The 22515-nt window shown below is 39.6% G+C and overlaps 1 protein-coding gene across 1 annotated transcript in view; it reads left to right on the top strand.

Annotated features, from left to right (window-relative positions):
* LOC137045560 (zinc finger protein 721-like) overlaps positions 1–12351 on the top strand; it is a 78587-nt gene extending 66236 nt beyond the window's left edge. Inside the window, exons 12-14 of the mRNA XM_067422267.1 lie at positions 1024–1107; positions 2358–3176; positions 11626–12351. Coding sequence (XP_067278368.1) covers positions 1024–1107; positions 2358–3176; positions 11626–12320 — 1598 coding nt within the window. The 3' untranslated portion in view covers positions 12321–12351. The remainder of the gene's footprint in view (positions 1–1023; positions 1108–2357; positions 3177–11625) is intronic.
* The last annotated feature ends 10164 nt before the right edge of the window (positions 12352–22515 follow it).

The raw sequence follows: 22515 nt of genomic DNA, 5'->3' as shown, positions 1-22515 counted from the left end.
GATAGTGAGGTGAGACTTGCATCTCCAGTGGTGTGTGAGGGACAGTTCAGATGTTCATTTCCTTTAAAGTCCATGTTCCTCATTTAGACATTTCGGCATCTACTAGTTTTTTCAGCCTTACAGGGGCTGCCGTCATTCATCTGGTTGTGCATTTTGTAAATGTCCTGCATTACATCAATAACAGGACAAATCAACACAAAGAGACATAACTACTTGTATAGGTAGTCTATTTTAGTTTAAACATATTTGACAACGTATTACCTATAAGAAAACAAGTAAATCAACTAATGGCCAAGACCGCAGACCTCACTCACCCTCTCTGCGCATAACGGTTTAAATGAACAAACCAATTTTGTATGCTGATCAAGAGTTTTGTGCAAGCACTTTTAGGTCCTGACTCTTGTCCCAAATATAGCAGGCTTTATTCGGTGATTGAAACAAATATTATTGATATTAATTGATGTTTTCCAGCATATTAAACGCTCCGAGCGAGCTGTGCCGTGGTAAACATGGAACTTTTCCTTGACGTGAAACAGTAAATAATCAAACCAGTGGAAGCTTTGCATTTGTCTTTTATTCATGCAATATCTATTCAGTCAGTAAAGTAGCCTACTCTTTAGTAAGTTTTCTGTTTAACATTAAATCAAATGAGACACCCAATTCCGAGAAATTACATGTTACTAGTGGTCGAAGGGTATGCTAACTGTATCTTACATAGCTTGAATACAACTTTATTTTGTGGCTCAACAATTTTACCCTTCTACCGACCAAAATCCAAAGTACTTTCAGACATGGCCTTTTAGATTTCGGCGGGTTAAAACCGCTTTCTCTGCTGTGGTCGAGTTGGGCTTTGCACTTTCTGCCATCTTTCGTGCAAGATGCGTCGACTTTCAGCAGTGACACTGTGCCAGAGAGTGCGACTCCTGTGACCTGCCCTGAACATTCAGGCCCTTCTTCTTCTTCTTCTTCTTCTTCTTCTTCTTCTTCTTCTTCTATTATTATATTGACGTCATCTTCCCACAGGAGAAGCAAGCAGGAGGAAAGTAAAGATGGAGTATGAGGAAGAACCCTGCAGAATAAAAGAAGAAGGTGTAGAAGAACAGATAGGTTGGTGTTTTCCTTCATTCTCTTTAATATTTTAAGTATAAATGCTAATGTATTAATTATACACCGATCAGGCATAAAATTATACTCCTTTTACATTTCTAATATTGTATTGGTCCCCCTTTTGCTGCCAAAACAGCTCTGACCCGAGGTATGGACTCCACTAGACCCCTGAAGGTGTGCTGTGGTATCTGGCACCAAGATGTTAGCAGCACATACTTCGAGTCCTTTAAGTTGTGAGGTGGTACCTCCAAGGATTAGAATTGTTTGTTCAGCACATCCCATAGATGCTTGATTGGATTAAGATCTGGGGAATTTGGAGCTCAAGTCACAAACTCATTGTTGTGCTCCTCAAGCCATTCCTAAACCGTTTTTGCTTTGCGGCAGGAGCATTATCTGCTGAAAGAGCCACAGTACATGGTACACAGTACATCTGCAACAATGCTTAGGTAGGTGGTACATATTAAAGTCACATTGACATGGATGGCAGGATCCAGTGCTTCCCAGCAGAACATTGCCCAAAGCATCACACTGCCTCCGACGGCTTGCCTTCTTCCAATAGTGCATCCTGGTGCCATGTGTTCCCAGCCATCCATGTGATGTAAAAAAAAAAACATGATTCATCAGACCAGGCCACCTTGTTCCATTGCTCTTTGGTTCAGGTCAGATGCTCTCATGCCCAATGTTTATTGCTTTTAGTGATAGACCATGGTCAGCATGGGCACCATGACTGGTCTGTGGCTATGCAGCCCCATACGCAGCAAGCTGTGATGCACTGTATTCTGACACCTTTTTATTAGAACCAGCATTAACTTCTTCAGCAATTTGAACTACAGTAGCTCGTCTGCTTGATCGGACCACATGGGCCAGCCTTCACTCCACACATGCATCAATGAGCCTTGGCTGCCCATGACCCTGTCACCGGTTCACCACTGTTCCTTCCTTGGACCACTTTTGATAGAGACCGGTACTGACCACTGCAGACCAGGAACACCCCACAAGAGTTGCAGTTTTGGAGATGCTCTGACCCAGTCGTCTAGCATCAAAATTTGGACCTTTTTAAACTCACTCAAATCCTTATATTTGCCAATTTTTCCTGCTTCTAACACATCAACTCACTTCACCTGATCGGTGTATATAATAATTTAATAGCATTAATCATTAACTAATTTCATTACTACTAAAGTGTTATCCTATTTCATTTTGTTTCTAATTTGTCCTCCTTTAATTGAACTATGGCAATTTAATTTTAGATCCTAGGGATGTGAATGTTTTGAAACATGAGTTTCAAAGACCTAATTTTCCAAAAGAAGATGGAAACATCATTTCAGAGACTGAAAAGAATTTCACACAGAAAAGTACTGGAGAATCTGGAGTCAAAGGATCTTTCACCTGCTCTGAGTGTGGAAAGAGTTTCACAGATAAATCAAAACTTAACAGACACATGAGAATTCACACGGGAGAAAAACCGTTTACCTGCTCTCAGTGTGGAAAGAGTTTTGCTTATAAAAGTATTCTTGAAGATCATCTGCGCTGTCACTCTGGAGTGAGATCATTCAGCTGTGATCAGTGTGAGAAAACATTTGTTTTTGAATCAAACCTAAGAGCACATCTTAAAGTCCATACTGGTGTGAAGCCTCACTTTTGTTCGTTCTGTGGAAAGAGTTTCTCACAACTGAAATATATAAAAGATCATGAGCGTATTCATACTGGTGTGAGACCTTATGTGTGCTTTGACTGTGGGAAGAGCTTTAGTACATCCAGTGCCTTAAAAAAACACCAGAGAACTCATACTGGAGAGAAACCGCACAAGTGCTCACACTGTGGAAGGAGTTTTGCTCGGTCAGATTCCTTGAAAGATCATGAGAGAGTTCATACTGGAGAGAAGCCGCACCAGTGCTCACACTGTGGAAAAAGTTTTGCTCGGTCCGATTCCTTGAAAGATCATGAGAGAGTTCATACTGGAGAGAAACCGCACAAGTGCTCACACTGTGGAAGGAGTTTTGCTCGGTCAGATTCCTTGAAAGATCATGAGAGAGTTCATACTGGAGAGAAGCCGCACCAATCATCTAGTCTACAATATCACAAGAAAAAGAGTTGCCTGAAGTTTCCTAAATAAACAAAAGTCAATGTTCAGATCCAGCACTTTCATGTAAATTGTTTGATATTCTGATAAAGCAAAATCTTTCTTGCAACATAGCGTCATCACCTGAGAGAGAAATTTGTGAAATTACATAGAGGAACGGGGGGATAACTGTTTATTTTGTTTATGTTTGGGAGTAAATATAGTGAAACTGATTCTCTCCATCCATATTCTGAACAAATTCAGTTTGCATTAGTATTAAAGGGCACCTATTGTGCAAAAGGCACTTTTACATGGTTTTTGAACATAAATGTGTGTTGGCCTGGCCTGGCCTTCCGCTCAATTTTCATTTTCCTTCAGTACGTCGTCTGTGTTTGCGGTATGTTTGCTAATTTTCTCTGGCCTAATTTTAACCGGTCCAGTCAGCAAACAGAGGGAGTGGCTGCGAACGATGACATTTATGTTGTGCGCGAGTTTGAGTTGTAGTGCAGAAATGGGGGCTGACAAAAATGCAAGCGAAGCCATTGCGGCAACGCTGCTGAATGTCCAGAAGTTAAAGATGGAGCAAGAACAATCTTTGCTGAGATTTGTTGGTGGCCATAATGTTGTGGCCCTCCTCTCCACGGGGTTCGGGAAAAGTTAGATTTTCCAGCTCGCTCCATTAGTGTTGAAGGAGTTGGCTAAATTGAACGCATGACATGGATCACGGCCAAGCATTAACAATTGGTTATGGCCGATCCTGAGTGGCACTGGGCAGATCCAATAGTTTTAAACTTCAACAGAGTACCCAACTTCAAGGAAGTTAACTCTTGTCGATGGAGAGTGGCCAGACTCTCTGTACAAATTAAATGTATGAGAGTCTGGTAGGACCCGGCTAGTAAACAACCATCATATAATGATAAAAGTCAACTCAGTGTTTTTTTTGTTTTTTTTTAACTCAACAAATCATTACCAATGTCTCAGAACAAGCCGTTTTCAGATTATTGGCAATGTGGCGTCACTTTTTACAGCCCCCACGCACACAAAATTTGACTGACACTGCCATTTTAGCATAGACCCGTCCTGAGTGAGCTGTACACAATCCGCCATTGTTTCGATGCCGGACCAGGTATAGACAAGAATGTCTCCTAAGGGATTGAGGTGTTCTGTTGTGGGATGTAAGAATGGACATAGCAGACTTAATTTACTCCTGAAATTAGAGCTGCTAAAGACAGTAGATTATTCTTCTGTTTTTTTAAGGGAATGCGCCTCCTAATCTACCTTTGTGCAAATCATTTTATGACCGACTGCTTTGTGATTGAGGGTCAATGCAAAGCAGGGTTTGCAAAAAAGTTGAATGATGGATCTGTACCAACTCTTGATAATACTGTCATAATAATAAATGTCATAAAACGCTTCAGTAAAGTTTTGGCCATCATGTGGACAGATCTGCTACGACAGGCTTATACTAATAGTGGATAAAAGCAAGATGACAACATAAGTTATAACAGTAATTAAACTATACCTGTTCTGTCTCCTTGCAGAACATATTCTCTGGCTCTGTAGGCATTATTGTTCGACTCCGGTATGAACTGAACACCATTGGTACAGTTTTTGACATTTTTAGTGTCTTAAAGGGGGAGTGAAATGCTGTTTCATGCATACTGAGCTTTTTACACTGTTAAAGACTTGGATTCCCATCCTAAACATAGTCAAAGTTTCAAAAACTAATGTTGGACGTTTGATAGAGTATTTCTGTGTCAAAAATACTCCTTCCAGTTTCTCACAAGTTTCGGAGAGTTTTTTTCGAGTATGGGTCTACTTGACGTTAAAAGATCGGAAGGTCCTTGTATGGGCCGTACGGGCTCTTCTCCCGGTAGGGTACTAGCGCGAGAGAGGAAATGCACGCTGTAAACAGTAAACTGCTCTCAGCTGCAGATCCAGTCGTCCGTGAACACTAATGTCGGTTATAGTCCGCGCCGCGCTCCACTTCATTCCTCCACTTTGACATTAAGCGACTTCAACGCTTCAGCACAGCATTCCGGGAAGGCAGCGCTGCATTTGAACCGATTTGAACGCAGAAATGCTTCAGTCGCATCGCAAAGTGGATCTCCACACTCCAAGAAGTGTGTTTTTGACGGAGCCGTCCCAGCGATAAAGGTTCGGTCCTGCTTTGGAAGCAGCCGGTAAGTAAAACTGCTTCAAATGTCTGTGCTGTTGCTTATCGTCGCGTATATAAACATCAGTAAACGACACGATCGCGTGCTTCGTCATTCAAATGCACTAACGGACTTCATTGCTGTTCTATGTAACTTGTTACACTACTCTGACGTGCAAAACCGTTTTGCTTGCTACTAAGGTTTGGTCGCATACAATAGTCCATAAACCGAATCATGTCATGTTGACAGGCCTTTAAATAAAGTACATACCACAGAGACGGACGTCCTGCTGTTGCTGTTTCTATTTCAGCCTCCGAATTAGATTCTGGATCATATCTATTAGCTGAGATAGCGATGGGTTTCTCCACGCTTGAGGACGTCACCGCTTTGCGCATATGTCATTCTTTAGCTCCGCCCACACGATACGCCTCCAGGCGCTCGTTTTTTTCCGGAAAGACTCGGTACAGCCCATATTTCTTTTACAAATATAATAAAACGAAAGACTTTTTGGAGATATGAAGGATGCAATACTACTCTATAGGTACTCAAGATTGACATGAGATTGACTGAAACTGAGTGTTTCACCCCCCCTTTAAGATTGTCCAGGAACTAGAGTATGAGCCTTTGAAGCTCCGCCCTTTTCTAGAAAGGACACAGCTCATTTGCATTTAAAGTGACACACTAATAACTTGTGATTTTGCTCATACTCCCAAATGTGGCAATTTTCTTTGCTATAGAAAATAACTGTGGATTATTTTGAGCTAAATACACACTCTGGGGACATCAGAGACTTATTTTACATCTAGTAAAAAGAATAATAGGGATTAAAAGGTGCCTTTTAATGTTATTCATTTGTTAAAAAGAATAAAGGAACAAAACTTGTACTTTTAGTGGCTAAAGTGAGCAGTTTTTTAACAAAGTAATAAAAAAGGTTTCAACAATAAGTAATATCACAAGCGCAACAAGAATCACACAAATATTTTGTCCCAAGTGCAAATGTGATCTTAATTATTGAACTATTGTATAAAATAAATAAGTTAATATTGTTATATGTTAGGCACATTGTCAGTTTTTGCTCAGTTTTACCAGTGAAAATATTACCTATAAAGCCACAGCAGCACTGTTGTTCATCTCAGAGCAACACACCGCCATCTGCCACTGTGGTGTTTCGTTTCTGAATTAATCCACATCTTGACAGAATCAATCGCGTGATTGTCTCTGTTATATATATATATTCCCTGAAGGAAGGGAACAGAGACGTTACGTCAATGACTGACAAAATGGGGGTTTTGCTTAAAAGCCGTTTGCCTTTGAGATCTACAAAACAAGCCAATGGCATGAAAATGCTATGGGTCGGTGGAATTTGCATTGCGCAACTCTGCCCCACCTCGTGGGTATAAAAGGAGGCAAGGTGCAATCTCGTATTATGTTACCTGCTGAGGAGCCAAGGCTGGTTAATATACAGTGGGGTAAAAAAGTATTTAGTCAGCCACTAATTGTGCAAGTTCTCCCACTTAAAAATATGAGGGAGAGATGCCTATCATTTTCATCATAGGTACACTTAAACTAGGAGCAATAAAGCAATGTTGTTGTCGTATTGGTTGTAATTTGCATTTTTTGCTTATTTTTAAAAACAAAGATACAAGTGAGGAAAATAAGTATTTGAAAACCCTGCGATTTTCCAAGTTCGCCCACTTGGAAATCATGGAGGGGTCTGAAATTGTCATCGTAGGTGCATGTCCACTGTGAGAGACATAATCTAAATTTTAAAAAAATCCAGAAATCACAATATATATATATTTTTAACTATTTATTTGTATGATACAGCTCGAAATAAGTATTTGAACACCTGTCTATCAGCTAGAAATCTGACCCTCAAAGACCTGTTAGTCTGCCTTTAAAATGTCCACCTCCATTTATTATCCTAAATTAGATACACCTGTTTGAGGTCGTTAGCTGCATAAAGACACCTCTCCACCCCATACAATCAGTAGGAATCCAACTACTAACATGGCCAAAACTAAAGAGCTGTCCAAAGACACTAGAGACAAAATTTTACATCTCCACAAGGCTGGAAAGGGCTACGGGGAAATTGCCAAGCAGCTTGGTGAAAAAAGGTCCAATGTTGGAGCAATCGTTAGAAAATGGAAGAAGCTAAACATGACTGTCAGTCTCCCTCGGACTGGGGCTCCATGCAAGATCTCACCTCGTGGGGTCTAAATCATCCTAAGAAAGGTGAGAAATCAGCCCAGAACTACACGGGAGGAGCTGGTCAATGACCTGAAAAGAGCTGGGACCACCATTTCCAAGGTTACTGTTGGTAATACACCAAGACGTCATGGTTTGAAATCATACATGGAACGGAAGGTTTCCTTACTTAAACCAGCACATATCTGGGCCCATCTTAAGTTTGCCAATGACCATTTGGATGATCCAGAGGGGTCATGGGAGAAAGTCATGTGGTCAGATGAGACCAAAATATAACTTTGGGTCATAATTCCACTAAACGTGTTTGGAGGAAGAAGAATGATGAGAACCATCCCAAGAACACCATCCCTACTGTGAAGCATGGGGGTGGTAACATCATGCTTTGGGGGTGTTTTTCTGCACATGGGACAGGGCGACTGCACTATATTAAGGATATGATGACCGGGACCATGTATTGCAAGATTTTGGGGAACAACCTCCTTCCCTCAGTTAGAGCATTGAAGATGGGTTGAGGCTGGGTCTTCCAACATGACAATGACCCGAAGCACACAGCCAGGATAACCAAGGAGTGGCTCTGTAAGAAGCATATCAAGGTTCTGCCGCGGCCTAGCCAGTCTCCAGACCTAAACCCATTAGAGAATCTTTGGAGGGAGCTCAAACTCCATGTTAATCAGCAACAGGCCAGAAACCTGACTGATCTAGAGAAGATCTGTGTGGAGGAGTGGGCCAAAATCCCTCCTGCAGTGTGTGCAAACCTGGTGAAAAACTACATGAAACGTTTGACCTCTGTAATTGCAAACAAAAGCAACTGTACCAAATATTAACATTGATTTTCTCATGTGTTCAAATAATTATTTGCAGCTGTATCATACACATAAATAGTTAAAAAAACATACAATGTGATTTGTGGATTTTGTTTTCTTTTTTTAATTATGTCTCTCACAGTGGACATGCACCTACGATGACAATTTCAGACTCCTCCATGATTTCTAAGTGGGAGAACTTGCAAAATAGTAGGGTGTTCAAATACTTATTTTCCTCACTGTACATTTAAAAATCTATATTATAATTATAAAATTACATTAAAAAATATTGAATTACTTCTATCATGAAATAAGATTTTGGTCATCCCAACCTGTTCAGAAGTGAAAGATTAGTGAATGATAACATGATTGATCTCTGTAAGGATGTTCACACTGGTATGTAGTTATTTTAGCAAAAAGAGGAGGGAATGGTCAAAAACCAGGGCAGGAACATGCTGGCCAAGTGAATTTGTAGTAAAAATAAATAAAACAATGAATAAGTTCTGTAGTCATATTATTCAATTATTTTTACTGGATTTTTTTCAACTGTGGTATCGATTTAGTATCACTATCAAGGTATTTTAGTCTGGTATCGTATCAAACTCATAATTTTGGTATCATGACAACACTAGTATGTATATGTATGTGTGTGTATGTGTTTATATATATATATATATATATATATATATATATATATATATATATATATATATATATATATATATATATATATATATATATAACTAGCCTACATGCTATGTAAGTGCTATTATTTTAGTGACCCAGGTTTACTTAATTACTAGTCTGTTATTACTGTTTAGTTATTACTAGGTTTAGTTTGTAACAATTTCAAGTGCACTCAGTCATTAGTTAATATTGTTAGCTTAATTAAACATTATATGTTGTAAACTAGTTTAGATTGAATATCCAGATTTACTTTCTATTTAAATACAATACAGTCGTTGTCTATTTTCTGTTCTAACTGAACTTATTTCTGTCATTGCTTTGTGTATTTAAATGTGTACATTTTTTTATTTTGTTTTATCTATTTTTCATTTGAACTTAATAGACATTATATATTTTGTTTCATATATTGTGTCCTGCTTTATCAACAAAATAAATCTATTGTTTCTAAATGATAATTAGAACAAATAATTGTTGTGATTGTAAGTGTGATTATCATCTGCTAAATGAACAACAGCGACCAATTCACACCTTCAGTCAGTAAAGCCACTCCCACAAGCAATTCATTAGAGTTTAAATGCTGGGAATATTCCCATCTTCCCACAGGAGAAGCAGCAGCAAGCAGGAGGAATTACTCCAGGCATAACTACTGGCATATTGAAAAGATGGACTTTAAGGAAGAACCCTGCAGAATAAAATATGAAGAGACAGAGCAACAAATAGGTTGGTCTTTTATTTTATTTTCATTAATGAGAAAGGATGAAGGGTCACTTGGATGAAACTGACAGATCAATACATCTACAGGGAGTGCAGAATTTTTAGGCAAGTTGTATTTTTGAGGATTAATTTTATTATTGAACAACAACCATGTTCTCAATGAACACAAACTCATTAATATCAAAACTGAATATTTTTGGGAGTTTTAGCTATTTTAGGGGGATATCTGTGTGTGCAGGTGACTATTACTGTGCATAATTATTAGGCAACTTAACAAAAAACAAATTTATACCCATTTCAATTATTTATTTTTACCAGTGAAACCAATATAACATCTCAACATTCACAAATAAACATTTCTGACATTCAAAAACCAAACAAAAACAAATCAGTGACCAATATAGCCACCTTTCTTTGCAAGGACACTCAAAAGCCTGCCATCCATGGATTCTGTCAGTGTTTTGATCTGTTCACCATCAACATTGCGTGCAGCAGCAACCACAGCCTCCTAGACACTGTTCAGAGAGGTGTACTGTTTTCCCTCCTTGTAAATCGCACATTTGATGATGGACCACAGGTTCTCAATGGGGTTCAGATCAGGTGAACAAGGAGGCCATATCATTAGATTTTCTTCTTTTATACCCTTTCTTGCCAGCCACGCTGTGGAGTACTTGGACGCGTGTGATGGAGCATTGTCCTGCAGGAAAATCATGTTTTTCTTGAAGGATGCAGACTTCTTCCTGTACCACTGCTTGAAGAAGGTGCCTTCCTGAAACTGGCAGTAGGACTGGGAGTTGAGCTTGACTCCATCCTCAACCCGAAAAGGCCCCACAAGCTCATCTTTGATGATACCAGCCCAAACCAGTACTCCACCGCCACCTTGCTGCCGTCTTGAGTCGGACTGGAGCTCTCTGCCCTTTACCAATCCAGCCACGGGCCCATCCATCTGGCGCATCAAGACTCACTCTCATTTCATCAGTCCATAAAACCTTAGAAAAATCAGTCTTGAGATATTTCTTGGCCCAGTCTTGACGTTTCAGCTTGTTCAGTGGTGGTCGACTTTCTGCCCTTCTTATTATTGCACACCTTGTGCTTTTGGGCACTCCAGTGATGTTGCAGCTCTGAAATATGGCCAAACTGGTGGCAAGTGGCATCTTGGCAGCTGCACGCTTGACTTTTCTCAGTTCACGGGCAGTTATTTTGCGCCTTGGTTTTTTTCACACGCTTCTTGCGACCCTGTTGACTATTTTGAATGAAACGCTTGATTGTTCGATGATCACGCTTCAGAAGCTTGGCTATTTTAAGACTGCTGCATCCCTCTGCAATATATCTCACTATTTTTGACTTTTCTGAGCCTGTCAAGTCCTTCTTTTGACCCATTTTGCCAAAGGAAAGGAAGTTGCCTAATAATTATGCACACCTGATATAGGGTGTTGATGTCATTAGACCACACCCCTTCTCATTACAGAGATGCACATCACCTAATATGCTTAATTGGTAGTAGGCTTTCCAGCCTATACAGCTTGGAGTAAGACAACATGCATAACGAGGATGATGTGGTCAAAATACTCATTTGCCTAATAATTCTGCACTCCCTGTAAAACTAGACACTATAGATTCAGTACTAAACTAGATTTGTGCTAAATTAAGAATGGACTTTATTTCTTCATGTTTCTCATTTGTCCTTTTAATTTATTGTTGATTTTAGACCTGAAGGATGTGAATAAAGACAAACAGCATCATTTCACAAATGAAGATAAAGAACTGACATATAAAAATAAAGACCAACATCAGTTTCAAAAACCTTGTCATGTCAAAAAAGAAGATGGAGATGAAGTCATTTCAAAGGCTGAAGAGAATTTGACACAGAAACGATCTAGAGTCAAAGGATCTTTATCCTGCTCTGAGTGTGGGAGGAGAGTCAGACAAAAATCAGACCTTAAGATACACATGAGGATTCACACTGGAGAAAAACCGTTCACATGCTCTCAGTGTGGAAAGAGTTTCTCTCAGAAAAGGACTCTTAATGATCATATGCGCTGTCACTCTGGAGTAAGATCATTCAGCTGTAATCAGTGTGAGAAAACATTTTTTGTGGCATCTTGCTTAAGACAACACCGTAAAGTTCATTCTGGTGTGAAGCCTCACGTTTGCTCTTTTTGTGGAAATTTTTTTTCATATGGGAGCTCTTTAAAAGATCATGAGCGTATTCATACTGGTGCGAGACCGTATGTGTGCTTTGACTGTGGGAAAAACTTCAGTACCTCTAGTGCGTTAAGAACACACCAGAGAACTCATACTGGAGAGAAACCGTACAAGTGCTTACACTGTGGAATGAGTTTCACTCAGTCAGGACACCTGAAAGATCATGAGAGAGTTCATACTGGAGAGAAGCCACACCAGTGCTCTTTATGTGGGAAGAGTTTCTCTCATCCAGGAAACCTGAAATATCATCAGAGAGTTCATACTGGAGAGAGGCCGCACCAGTGCTCTTTATGTGGGAAAAGTTTTAGCCAATCATCTCGTCTACAAACTCATAAGAAAAAACATTGCCAGAAGGTATCTGAGTCTCAAAATGATTAATAAATTCACAATTATTCATGAACTTGATAAATGTTGCAGACATGTTTTACTATCCACAAACAAATGCCTTTCAACCTGAGTGTGCAAAATACAGAATTATATGAATGTGCAGCGATTTGTACAAAAAGGAACATTTTTGTGAATACAAATGTTTTATTTTGCATTTCGTGTATCATAATTTGCGCATGCAACAAAGATGTGCATTTGAGGATCATGTGGCTCGCCTGCATTAAAGCGATAGTTCACCCAAAAATTTAAATTAGCCCAAGATTTACTCACCCTCAAGTCATTCTAGGTGTATATGACATTCTGCTTTCAGATGAATAAAAGTTAGGATAAGGATAAAAGGTCCTGGGTAATCCAAGCTTTATAATGGCAGTGATTGTTGCTCTGTTTTTTTTTTTTGAGACCTTGACCTTGGAAAAATGCAAATAAAGGTCACCACGGCTAAGTTAATGTTCCGGCCATTCGCCCTTCCATGGTAGTGTGAAAAATGTCAAGATGCGTACGCAACGTCTGACAAGCCTTTGACCTGCTGAGGCACTTTCAACACTTTTTCCATAAACTGAATAAGGAAGGCGATCGGCCGAAACTTTATAAAGTTTTAAATATGGGTATTTTTCTTACACAAACGCATCAATTCACTTCCAAAGGCATTTATTAACCTCCCGGAGCTGTGCGAAGCAGGTTATTTGAAGGACTGATGCATTTTTATGGACTTCAAAAACAGAACAATCCCTGCCATAATAAAACTTGGATTAGTTAGGATTTAATGAGAATGTAACTCAATAGGAATGGGATAGCTAATATATGTGCATATAAATAGATGAGCTCAGAATTCAATTTTACATTAAAGCCTTTTCCTAGAAACCTGTTATAAAGAAAACTGTTATCCTGGGTTCCTGTAGTAAAACAGTGATATTAAAAGACAACTGGGGAGTTTCATGTTAAGTGCTTTATTTCTAAGGGAGGAAATGCGTGAAACTTTGTGCATCATTCATATTATATTACCTGTACACAGTAGCCAAAGCTACTGCAACAAGACGTGAGTAGGATATACACTTTATTGAACATAAATATGCTATATTGCATATTAAGCATGTTTATTTTTAATTTAATTTATTGTTAATTTGTTCAAAAAGAACTTCAAGTTTTGATTCGTCTGACTACAGAGCAGTATTCCACTTTGCCACAGTCCATGTTAAATTAGCCTTGGCTAATTTAGCCTTTTTTATTATTATTATTAAAAGAAAAAGTAGTACACCAAGAAATGCTGTCATAATTTATTAATCGTTTCATATCAGCTGTTACCTCCGTGTACATGAGACGCTTCAAGCTTTCATGACGTTCTCATGCACGTTTCATCTGAAACACGCTACAACGGACATCTCTTTTATTTTATTCTTGTTTGTTTCTAATTGCTATTATCATATATTATGTTATTGTTTGTATACTGTTGTGAGCATTAAAAAAACGACAGCATCAGACATCCACATGACCAGAGTTTTTCGTCGCGCGCGCGTGCGTGCGTCACGCTTGACGCTTCAAGTAACGTTAAGCATGAAATCAACCCTCGCATGCACACGCAGATAACTGCTGGTCGGATGCGATATACGGTTATTTTTCTTACAAACACTTATCGTTTAATTTCAGAAGACGATTCATCCATTGGGATCGTATGGGTTACTGTAGTTATTGCTGTATGTGCTGTTTGATGCCTTAACTAGAAACCCAAATGAGTTTTAATTAGCAGAGATTATTGGGGGTAAAAGACGAGTAAACGGTGAGGACATTTCGGGGCGCACTGTATTTTCAGTGTAACAAAGTGTTTCTCAATGTCAAGGATGCTTCCTTGGAAGGACTGATCCTTCCAAGTCACTTCCTTCAGAGGCTAGGCGAAGCTCCTCTTTAGCATTCGAAGAACACGTAAATGGAACAGGCTAGCAAGTGCACGTCTTTGCGTCATTACGTCAGTGAAAAGGTCCGTTGGCCAACAGTAAAAATTTTTATATCAATACAGTAGTAATTTGTAAACTTTTCTTATATTTACTACAGTTATAAGAAGCGTAAATAAAAGCATTGTGGAAAGCAGGGAGGTGAGGGACCGTGAGAGCGGGCCGGTGGAGTGATAATGAGCGGCAGCTGATCGCCCCACCGGTCTCGGCTCACGGCAGTGACGGGAGTATAATTGGAGGAGCGTGGAAGGACTAGACCTGGACTTTATGTTATGGTTTGTTTATGTTTTATTATGTGTGTGCGGGCAGTCGCCCGCGTTACTTTCGTTTTGTTTATTATTTATTATAAAGTTGTTGAACGTTCGCCGGTTCCCGCCTCCTTCCTTCCCATCGACAAACCCCGATACAAGCATATTTGCCCCGTTCACGCTCCGACTCCGGGAACGTCTAATAGCAAAGCTGCGCGAATAGGATTGTGGGTGATTTGAGAACGCGAAGTGCGCGAAGGCTACTCATATGCATCCTTTCCTGTATATAACATATTTTTCGAACGAAGGACTCAGTCCTTGGTTGAAATTCGAGGATCCTCGACATTGGAACAGTCCTTCGACGAGTGTTGATGACGTGGCATCCTCGGAATTCTGGCTTCCGAGGATCCTTCCTTGACATTGAGAAACGCCTACAGTTACAGAATAGCTACTAGCTAGAGACGTGGGATTCTTAAGATTCATCTGTGGCAAGGAAGAAAAAGAAGAGGAACAAGAGGAGGATGAAGCCAAGCAAGAGAAATTAATGTGTTCTAAATCTGTTTTAAAAAAAAAAGTTTTTTATTTTTCATTTTTTAAATAAAGCTTTCTGAGTGATATCAGATTTAATTCGTTTTTTTATTGTACTTACCCTATAACTACATGAAACAAGAGGGGAACAAGAGCCACTTTAAAGGGGGGGGTCAAAAATACCCTTTCTGTGTAAAAAAATACTCCTTCCGGTTTCTCACAAGTTTCGGAGAGTTTTTTTCGAGTATGGCTCGACTTGACGTTAATAAGAGCGGAAGGCACGCGTGACTAGAGCGAGAGAGGAAATGCGCGGCCATAAACACTCTCTCAGGTGCAGATCCTGTCGTCCGTGAACACTTATGTCGCGCGCCGCGCTCCACTTTATTCCTACAGGTGACATCAAGCGACTTCAACGCTTCAGCACAGCATTCCGGGAAGGCAGCGCTGCATTTGAACCGATTTTAACGCAGAAATGACGGGAAGCTTGACAACATCGTTTCAGTCGCATCTCAAAGTGGATTTCCACGCTACTGCTGTCACAGGACTTCACCAAATCATACCAAAGAAGTGTGTTTTTGATGGAGCTTCAAATGTCTCTGCTATTGGCTACCATCGCATGAGTAAACATCAGTAAAAGACACGATCGCGTGCTTCGTCATTCAAATGCGCTAACAGTTACTCCATTGCTGTTCTCTGTATAACGTTACACTAGTCTGACGTGCAAAACCGTTTTGCTTGCTACTGCTAAGGTTTAGTCGCATACAATAGTCCATAAACCAAATCATGTCATCATAAACTGCGAGTAAACACACACAAATGTTGACAGGCGACTAAATACAGTACATACCACAGAGACGGACGTCCTGCTGTTGCTGTTTCTCCTGTTCAATTTATTTCTGCCTCAGATTTGATTCTGGATCATATCTATTAGCTGAGATCGATAGCAAGGGTTTTTTCCACGCTTGAGGACGTCACCGCTTTGTTCGCGATCGTCATTCTTTAGCTCCGCCCACACGATACGCCTCAAGGCGCTCGTTTTTTTCCGGAAAGACTCGGCACAGCCTATATTTCTTTTATAAATATAATAAAACTAAAGACTTTTCGGAAATATGAAGGATGCAATACTACTCTATAGGTACTCAAGATTGACATGAGATTGACTGAAACTGAGTGTTTCACCCCCCCCCCCCCTTTAATTTACAGCCCGCACATTCATACTTACCTCGTAACTACAAGGACAATTACCCCTTAATGAAAAAATACTTACAGTATAATTACCCCTTTATTAAAAAATACTTACAGTATAAATATTTTGTAAATTTTTCTGATAGTTACCCCTTTATTCCCCCAATATTACATAGTGTTCCCATATACTTACTTTATAGTTACACTATAATTACCGAAAGTTATGCTGTAAATTCACTTTAATTATGCAGTAATTTCCGGGCCGTAATCTAAAGCGTTACCAACTATTCAAATACATTTTCAAATAAATTACTGATCTGATTACTGATAGCGACACATTGTCACTATACGATAATTGAAATGAGCTGCTGGATAACATCACTGTTTTCTCCAGAATGGCTGCACAGCCGAATCAAATTCTGTTGCATTATTTTCTTGTTTAACACTGAAGCTGCTTTGAAACAGTCGGCATTGTTAATAACGCTATATAAATAAAGGTGACTGACTGACTAAGCAGCTTGACTCTGATTGGCTAACAGCTAGCCAATGAGAGTCTGGCTATTAGAATCCTTTACACAAGTAGAGGAACTTTGTTTACCATCGTCTGGAATTGCTGCAGAAATGGCTTCTTGTATATTGCCCATATATATATATATGATGTCCATTTGTGCTGTATATGAAAACTGTCAGGATGAATTTACCTTTAAACAGTAGTTTACTAGACTGGGTAAACCCAGCCCGATCTACCGGCGATTTTATTTCGCCCTGCAGCTGAGGCTGGAAACCTGCACATATTTTTATCCTGCTTGTGTTACAAATTTGCAGGATCCAATCACAAACCAGCTTATCCACCTGGTGCCCTATTGGCAAGTTTAACACAATGACGGCTAGAGAAGCGATGGATCGTTGATCTGATTGGTTGAAGGACTATCCAAGTGTCATTTGAACTATTCCCGTTGATCACACCTCTTGTGCAGTAGAAAATACAGAGCATTTTCTCCAGACCAGTGTTCAAATTTACAACATGAACATACACGCCACTTTCTAAAGCCAAGTGGCGTGTTATCTGTACGCATTTTGAGCTATCCGCGTGTATGTTTACACCGTGTGATTTCGCGTGTATGTCTACGTCATGTGATTCCGAATGAATATAGCCTAATTTTATATTTTGGAGCAACTAACTCCACTGCTACCCCAAACCTACCCACTCTCAACAATATAAAACACATAACAGGCAAATAAATCTACAGTCACATGTATTTATTGCAAAAACTGACCAAAAAACTGTATAAAAGTATTAACTCATGTTGCATTCCAAGTCTTCTGAAGTCATACAATATCCTCATATGAAGAACAGAGTTGATCTCAGTGTTTAATCGTTGAAATGATGATCGCGCCCCTTTGTGAACAGAACACAAACGCACTCGTTCATATTTCTGATTCAAATGATACAAACGACACGACAAGTTTAGAATGATGCGATCGGTCACGAGACACACAAGAGCCAATGCTGTCAAAGCTAACATGACGTTTGATCCGGCGGCAATATTTGAAATGTATTATTAATCTTTGGCGGATGGACTCGACGTTACTGATTGCCAGGGGCGTCGGACTGGGGGGATAAAGGGTACCGAGTACCCAGGGCCCAAGGCAGGGGGGGCCCCTTAGAAGTCAGTTTTCTATACACATTAATCAGAGTATGGCTTATTTTGTTTAAGTTTTAAATGTTTTTTATGATAAAAATGCAATACCCCACCCACTGGTATCACTATGGTATTTGGTACGGGGGCCCAGCAAGATGATTTGTACCCAGGGCCCAAAAATTGGTGCTACGCTGCTGCTGATTGCCTTTCAGGATTTTCTTCACACAAATCATTCGTTTGGCCTCGGACACTTGGAATGTTTGTACTTTCTGAATAAATTGTGCCTGCAGTCATATCTGCCTGTTATCCTGTTTTTTATAATACACAAATGGGTAGGTTTAGGGAAGAGTTTGAGTTACGCATTCAAAATGTGTCTGAATATGTAAGGTAAATGGATTAATAAACATACTAAATTATGTTTTCTTGAAAATGTAAAAATGCAGAATGTTTCTTGTGATGGTTTAGGGGCAGTGTGTGTGCGTGTGTGTGTGATGGGTATTGTTTAGGGGTAGGGGCAGTGTAGGGAGATAGAATGAAACGGCGTTAATAAACACGCTAAAAAGCGATTTTGCATCTTGATAGCACGCCAAAATGGCGAACGAATTGGCGTGTCATACATACGCCATTTCATGAGATGAGTCTGAAATTTAAAAGATTAAGCTTGGTCTGGACAAGTGGTTTACTGAACATTTGTGTCTGTCCTTAAATTAATTCAGTTGTAACTAAAAGTTCCTTAAAGATAAAAAAAAAAACTATTTCTCTTTGCTAATGCTGTAAACTACTGTATATAGCCCTTACTTTCACATTACTAATATTATTAATATAATATTAAAGGTTAACAACAGAGCCCAAACTATTAGCCTAAATTCAGTTCTTTACTTTACTTTACATGTACTTTATTTTATATAATAATCAATAATCAACCCTCAAATATATGGGTGTAACAATGTTCAAACCAAACCAGAAAACATGATTCACCACCCACGCTTCGAACCGCAATACTCTCATGTCAAGCCCCAGCCCAGCTCTTTTACTTCACGTCATGCCACAAAGCATTATTTTTTTTTTTTGACATTTGCACGAAAATCATCCTAGTGTGAACAGTCCTTAATAATGTCATTCAAATTAATAGATGCCAATCCAATCACTCTGACAGTATTGCCCATACCGTCACATTATCTTGGAGACAAAGGCACTGGTGTGCCCTGAGCTTGTCATGCTAAATGGTCAGGAAGCACATAAAGACAAAAGACTAATGTTTCATAATGTAGGACACCTGGGCTAATTAACATAATCTTCTTAGAATGTCGTCAGTCTTTACCTCAAAAAAAAAAAAAACTATGTTCATAACGTTTTCAATTACATTGGAAGGTAAAGGTAACATCTTATAAATTTGTCATCCAATAATAGAACTATATTAAATACAAAATGATTATGTATAGTGCAATTAAGCCAAAATCTAGACCAAGATGTCATCCATATGATCCTGGGCTTTCCCTTTTCTCTGTCTCCCTCTTGTGGTAACACACTCGCTCGCACACTCACTCACACATTATGCACACTCATCTTCTCCTCCGCTCATTGGCCCTCATTTATCAGTCTTGCGTAGAAACGGGGCGCATATGTTGGCGTAAGATTATGCTTATACTCCTCTCACCGCCTGATTTATGAAGCTGTGCACACCTCTGCAATCCAGGTGTACCCAATAATTGCCCTTAATAAATGGCGCGGGTGAAAACGATCGTCACAAAAAACAAAGTATGTACCCAAATTACGAGTAGCCTACTATTAATATTGTGGGGGTTGAGAAGCGCACTCCAGCAGTTTAAATAGCTGTTTGGATGAGAAATTACCTATCACAAAGCATTATTTTACTAGCCTAGAAATCTAGACGCACCCTAGCGGCAGCAAAGCTAATCTGCCGCGAGTATAGTCTAGCAACTCTCAATACACTTCTGAGCTGTAAAAGACTAACTCTGGTCGGGCCAATCACATCATGTATAGAGTCGGTGGGCGGGGCTTAACATAATGACGGCCGAGTTGCGTTTGCGTGCTTCTAGTAAACACAGAAACTGACGAACGGCGGTATCTCGAATCAGCTTCGACTGCGACTCTGGAAGACTTTGAGTTAAGCTTTTCTCTGAGAAAAGAACAAATAACCGCACTGAAGTCATTCTTTAGAAGAGAAGCTGTGTTCTGAGTTTTGCCGACCGGATACAGCGAAAGTTTAATCTGTCAACTAGCTCTGCTTCACCTTCGTTGCTCTGGTTGGTTGTAGCGCTATCCTATTGTGTGCAGAGGGAGTTTGAAAAACAACCGTTTATCCCGCCCCTCGGATTGAGCTGTCAATGGTTAGTTTCGGGACTAAACATCTTGATGTGGGTCTGGCTTGTCAGGCTATTATTTTACAGCATGTGTTTTGAAACAATTATCATTTAAGTTCATATCAGGTCACATGTACTGGGGTGTACAATAGTGATGATGTGATGTGGAGTACCATTCATTCACATTAATAATTGCTTGACAATTTGTAAGATTCTTATTATTATTATGATTTTTATTATTAATGACACTCATTGTTATTTAGAAGAAGAATGTCGTTATTATTTATTATTATTATTATTATTTAAAAGAAGAAGAATGTCATTTTTATTGAGAATTATTTTCAGTCCCAGTCCGTGCGCAGCTGCCGGGCCTAACCCTGAACCGTCAGGTAAAGCACACAGGCTTCGCAACTGGAGGAATACATGCCTACAAATCAAATGCTTTGGTATAGTCACTCAAATTAAACATTGAAGTCCATGTTGCACAACAATAAACACTGATGTTTATAATTACTATGTTGTTGTTGTTGTTGTTTTTTACAGTGGGTCCTAATATAGCATATCTTTGTCAGTGCGTTTTGTGGTGTTAGGAATAGTTTTTCTGCACATTTTCGCACTAACTCAAAACGTGCGTACACCACCTCCTGAGCTGGCGTACGCCAACGTCCATATTGATAAATCTCAAAGTCACAGTGGTTTTGGGTGTACTCTGGAAATTTGGTGTACGCACATTTGATAAATGAGGGCCATTATATCTTAAAGCTGTTTCCCCTTTCGGTCCCATCTCCTCACCTGTTCCCTATCCCCCTTCATTATTTCCTTTTCTTCTACCCTGTCTTGTTGTCTGAATATTCTATGACCTCATTTGAGAAACGTCTGTGATCCCGTCCTGTCTGACGTGAGAACACTTGTTCTATTGTGAGTTATACTACTCGGCATTGGCTCAGTGGTTCATGTAGGTTGGCTACAAACCGGAAGGTTGGTGGTTCGATCCCTGGATCCACCTGACCAAGTGTGGAGGTGTCCATGAGCAAGACACCTAACCCCAGCTGCTCCCGACGAGCTGGATGGCGCCTTGCATAGCTGACACCGCAGTCGGTGTGTGAATGGGTGAAAGTGAGGCAATATGTAAAGCGCTTTGGATGGCCATAGGTCTGTTAAAAGCGCTATATAAATTCAGTCCATTTATACTACCATCAGACTGTGAATTATCCAGCTGTGTCTGTTGGCAGAGTACCTGGTCAGCGGCTGTTCTCCCTCTGCTGCCAACTGATGTAATTTCTTTCCACTTTTTACTATTTCTCGCATGGCACACCGCAAGAGAATCAATCGACCAGCTTTATTTGTTTAGGGATGACAGGCCTACCAGGCTCAGAGTTTCATGCATTGCTTGCACTGCACATGGTGCTGCTTGAGGTAATGAAAGAGATTAGTGGTTCTACCACCCAGCTATTATATTCGGTTATATGAAAACCAAACCACCCCCATATTACAGATTGTGTGATCCTTTTGGAGACAATTTTATCTTACCCTCCCATGATATCTTAGCATCACCTTTTCCGTCCATTCAGTGTTCTTGATATATATATTATCTTTACATGATAAACAACCCTACAAAAGCTACTCCAAAAACAAATATGCCAAATACCACAGTCTTTTTTTATTGATGTGCAAAGAGGTAGGTAGTTCATGTAGGAACAAAGTGCTTGTGCAACATTTAAGGTTAAAAAAAACCTGATTACATAAATAATAATAATTTAACTGTAAAATAAAGAAATAATACATATTCTCTTATTTTCATTCATATTTCATGCTTTCAAAAGATGAATCAAAGACTCCATTTTTACACTTAAACAGTAAGTGAGTGACCTCCAGCTCAACACAGCCAAAACCCAGGAATTCATTGTTGACTTTAGACGTAGGCCATTTCCTAAAACACCAATACAGATAAATGGCAATTCAATCACCATCACTGACTCCTTTAAATTCCTAGGAACACACATTAGCAATAACCTGAAGTGGAAAACTAATACTAATCAAATCATTGCAAAGGCTCAACAAAGACTTTACTTCCTCAGGCAGCTTAAAAAATACCGGATCAGACATCAGCTCCTTGTTCTGTTCTATTCCGCTATCATCGAGTCCATCATTACATCATCAATAACAGTATGGTATGGTAGCACAGATAGCCAAACAAAGAAAAAACTACAGCAGACTGTCAACAAAGCATCCAAGATCATAGGGAAACCACTGCCTTCAGTCGATTCACTCTACACATATCGGACTGTAAAGCGGGCAAAGGAAATCATCTC

This window comes from Pseudorasbora parva, chromosome 17 (assembly GCF_024679245.1).
Source record: "Pseudorasbora parva isolate DD20220531a chromosome 17, ASM2467924v1, whole genome shotgun sequence".
Lineage (NCBI taxonomy): Eukaryota > Metazoa > Chordata > Actinopteri > Cypriniformes > Gobionidae > Pseudorasbora > Pseudorasbora parva.
This window is presented reverse-complemented; position numbering and strand designations above follow the sequence as displayed.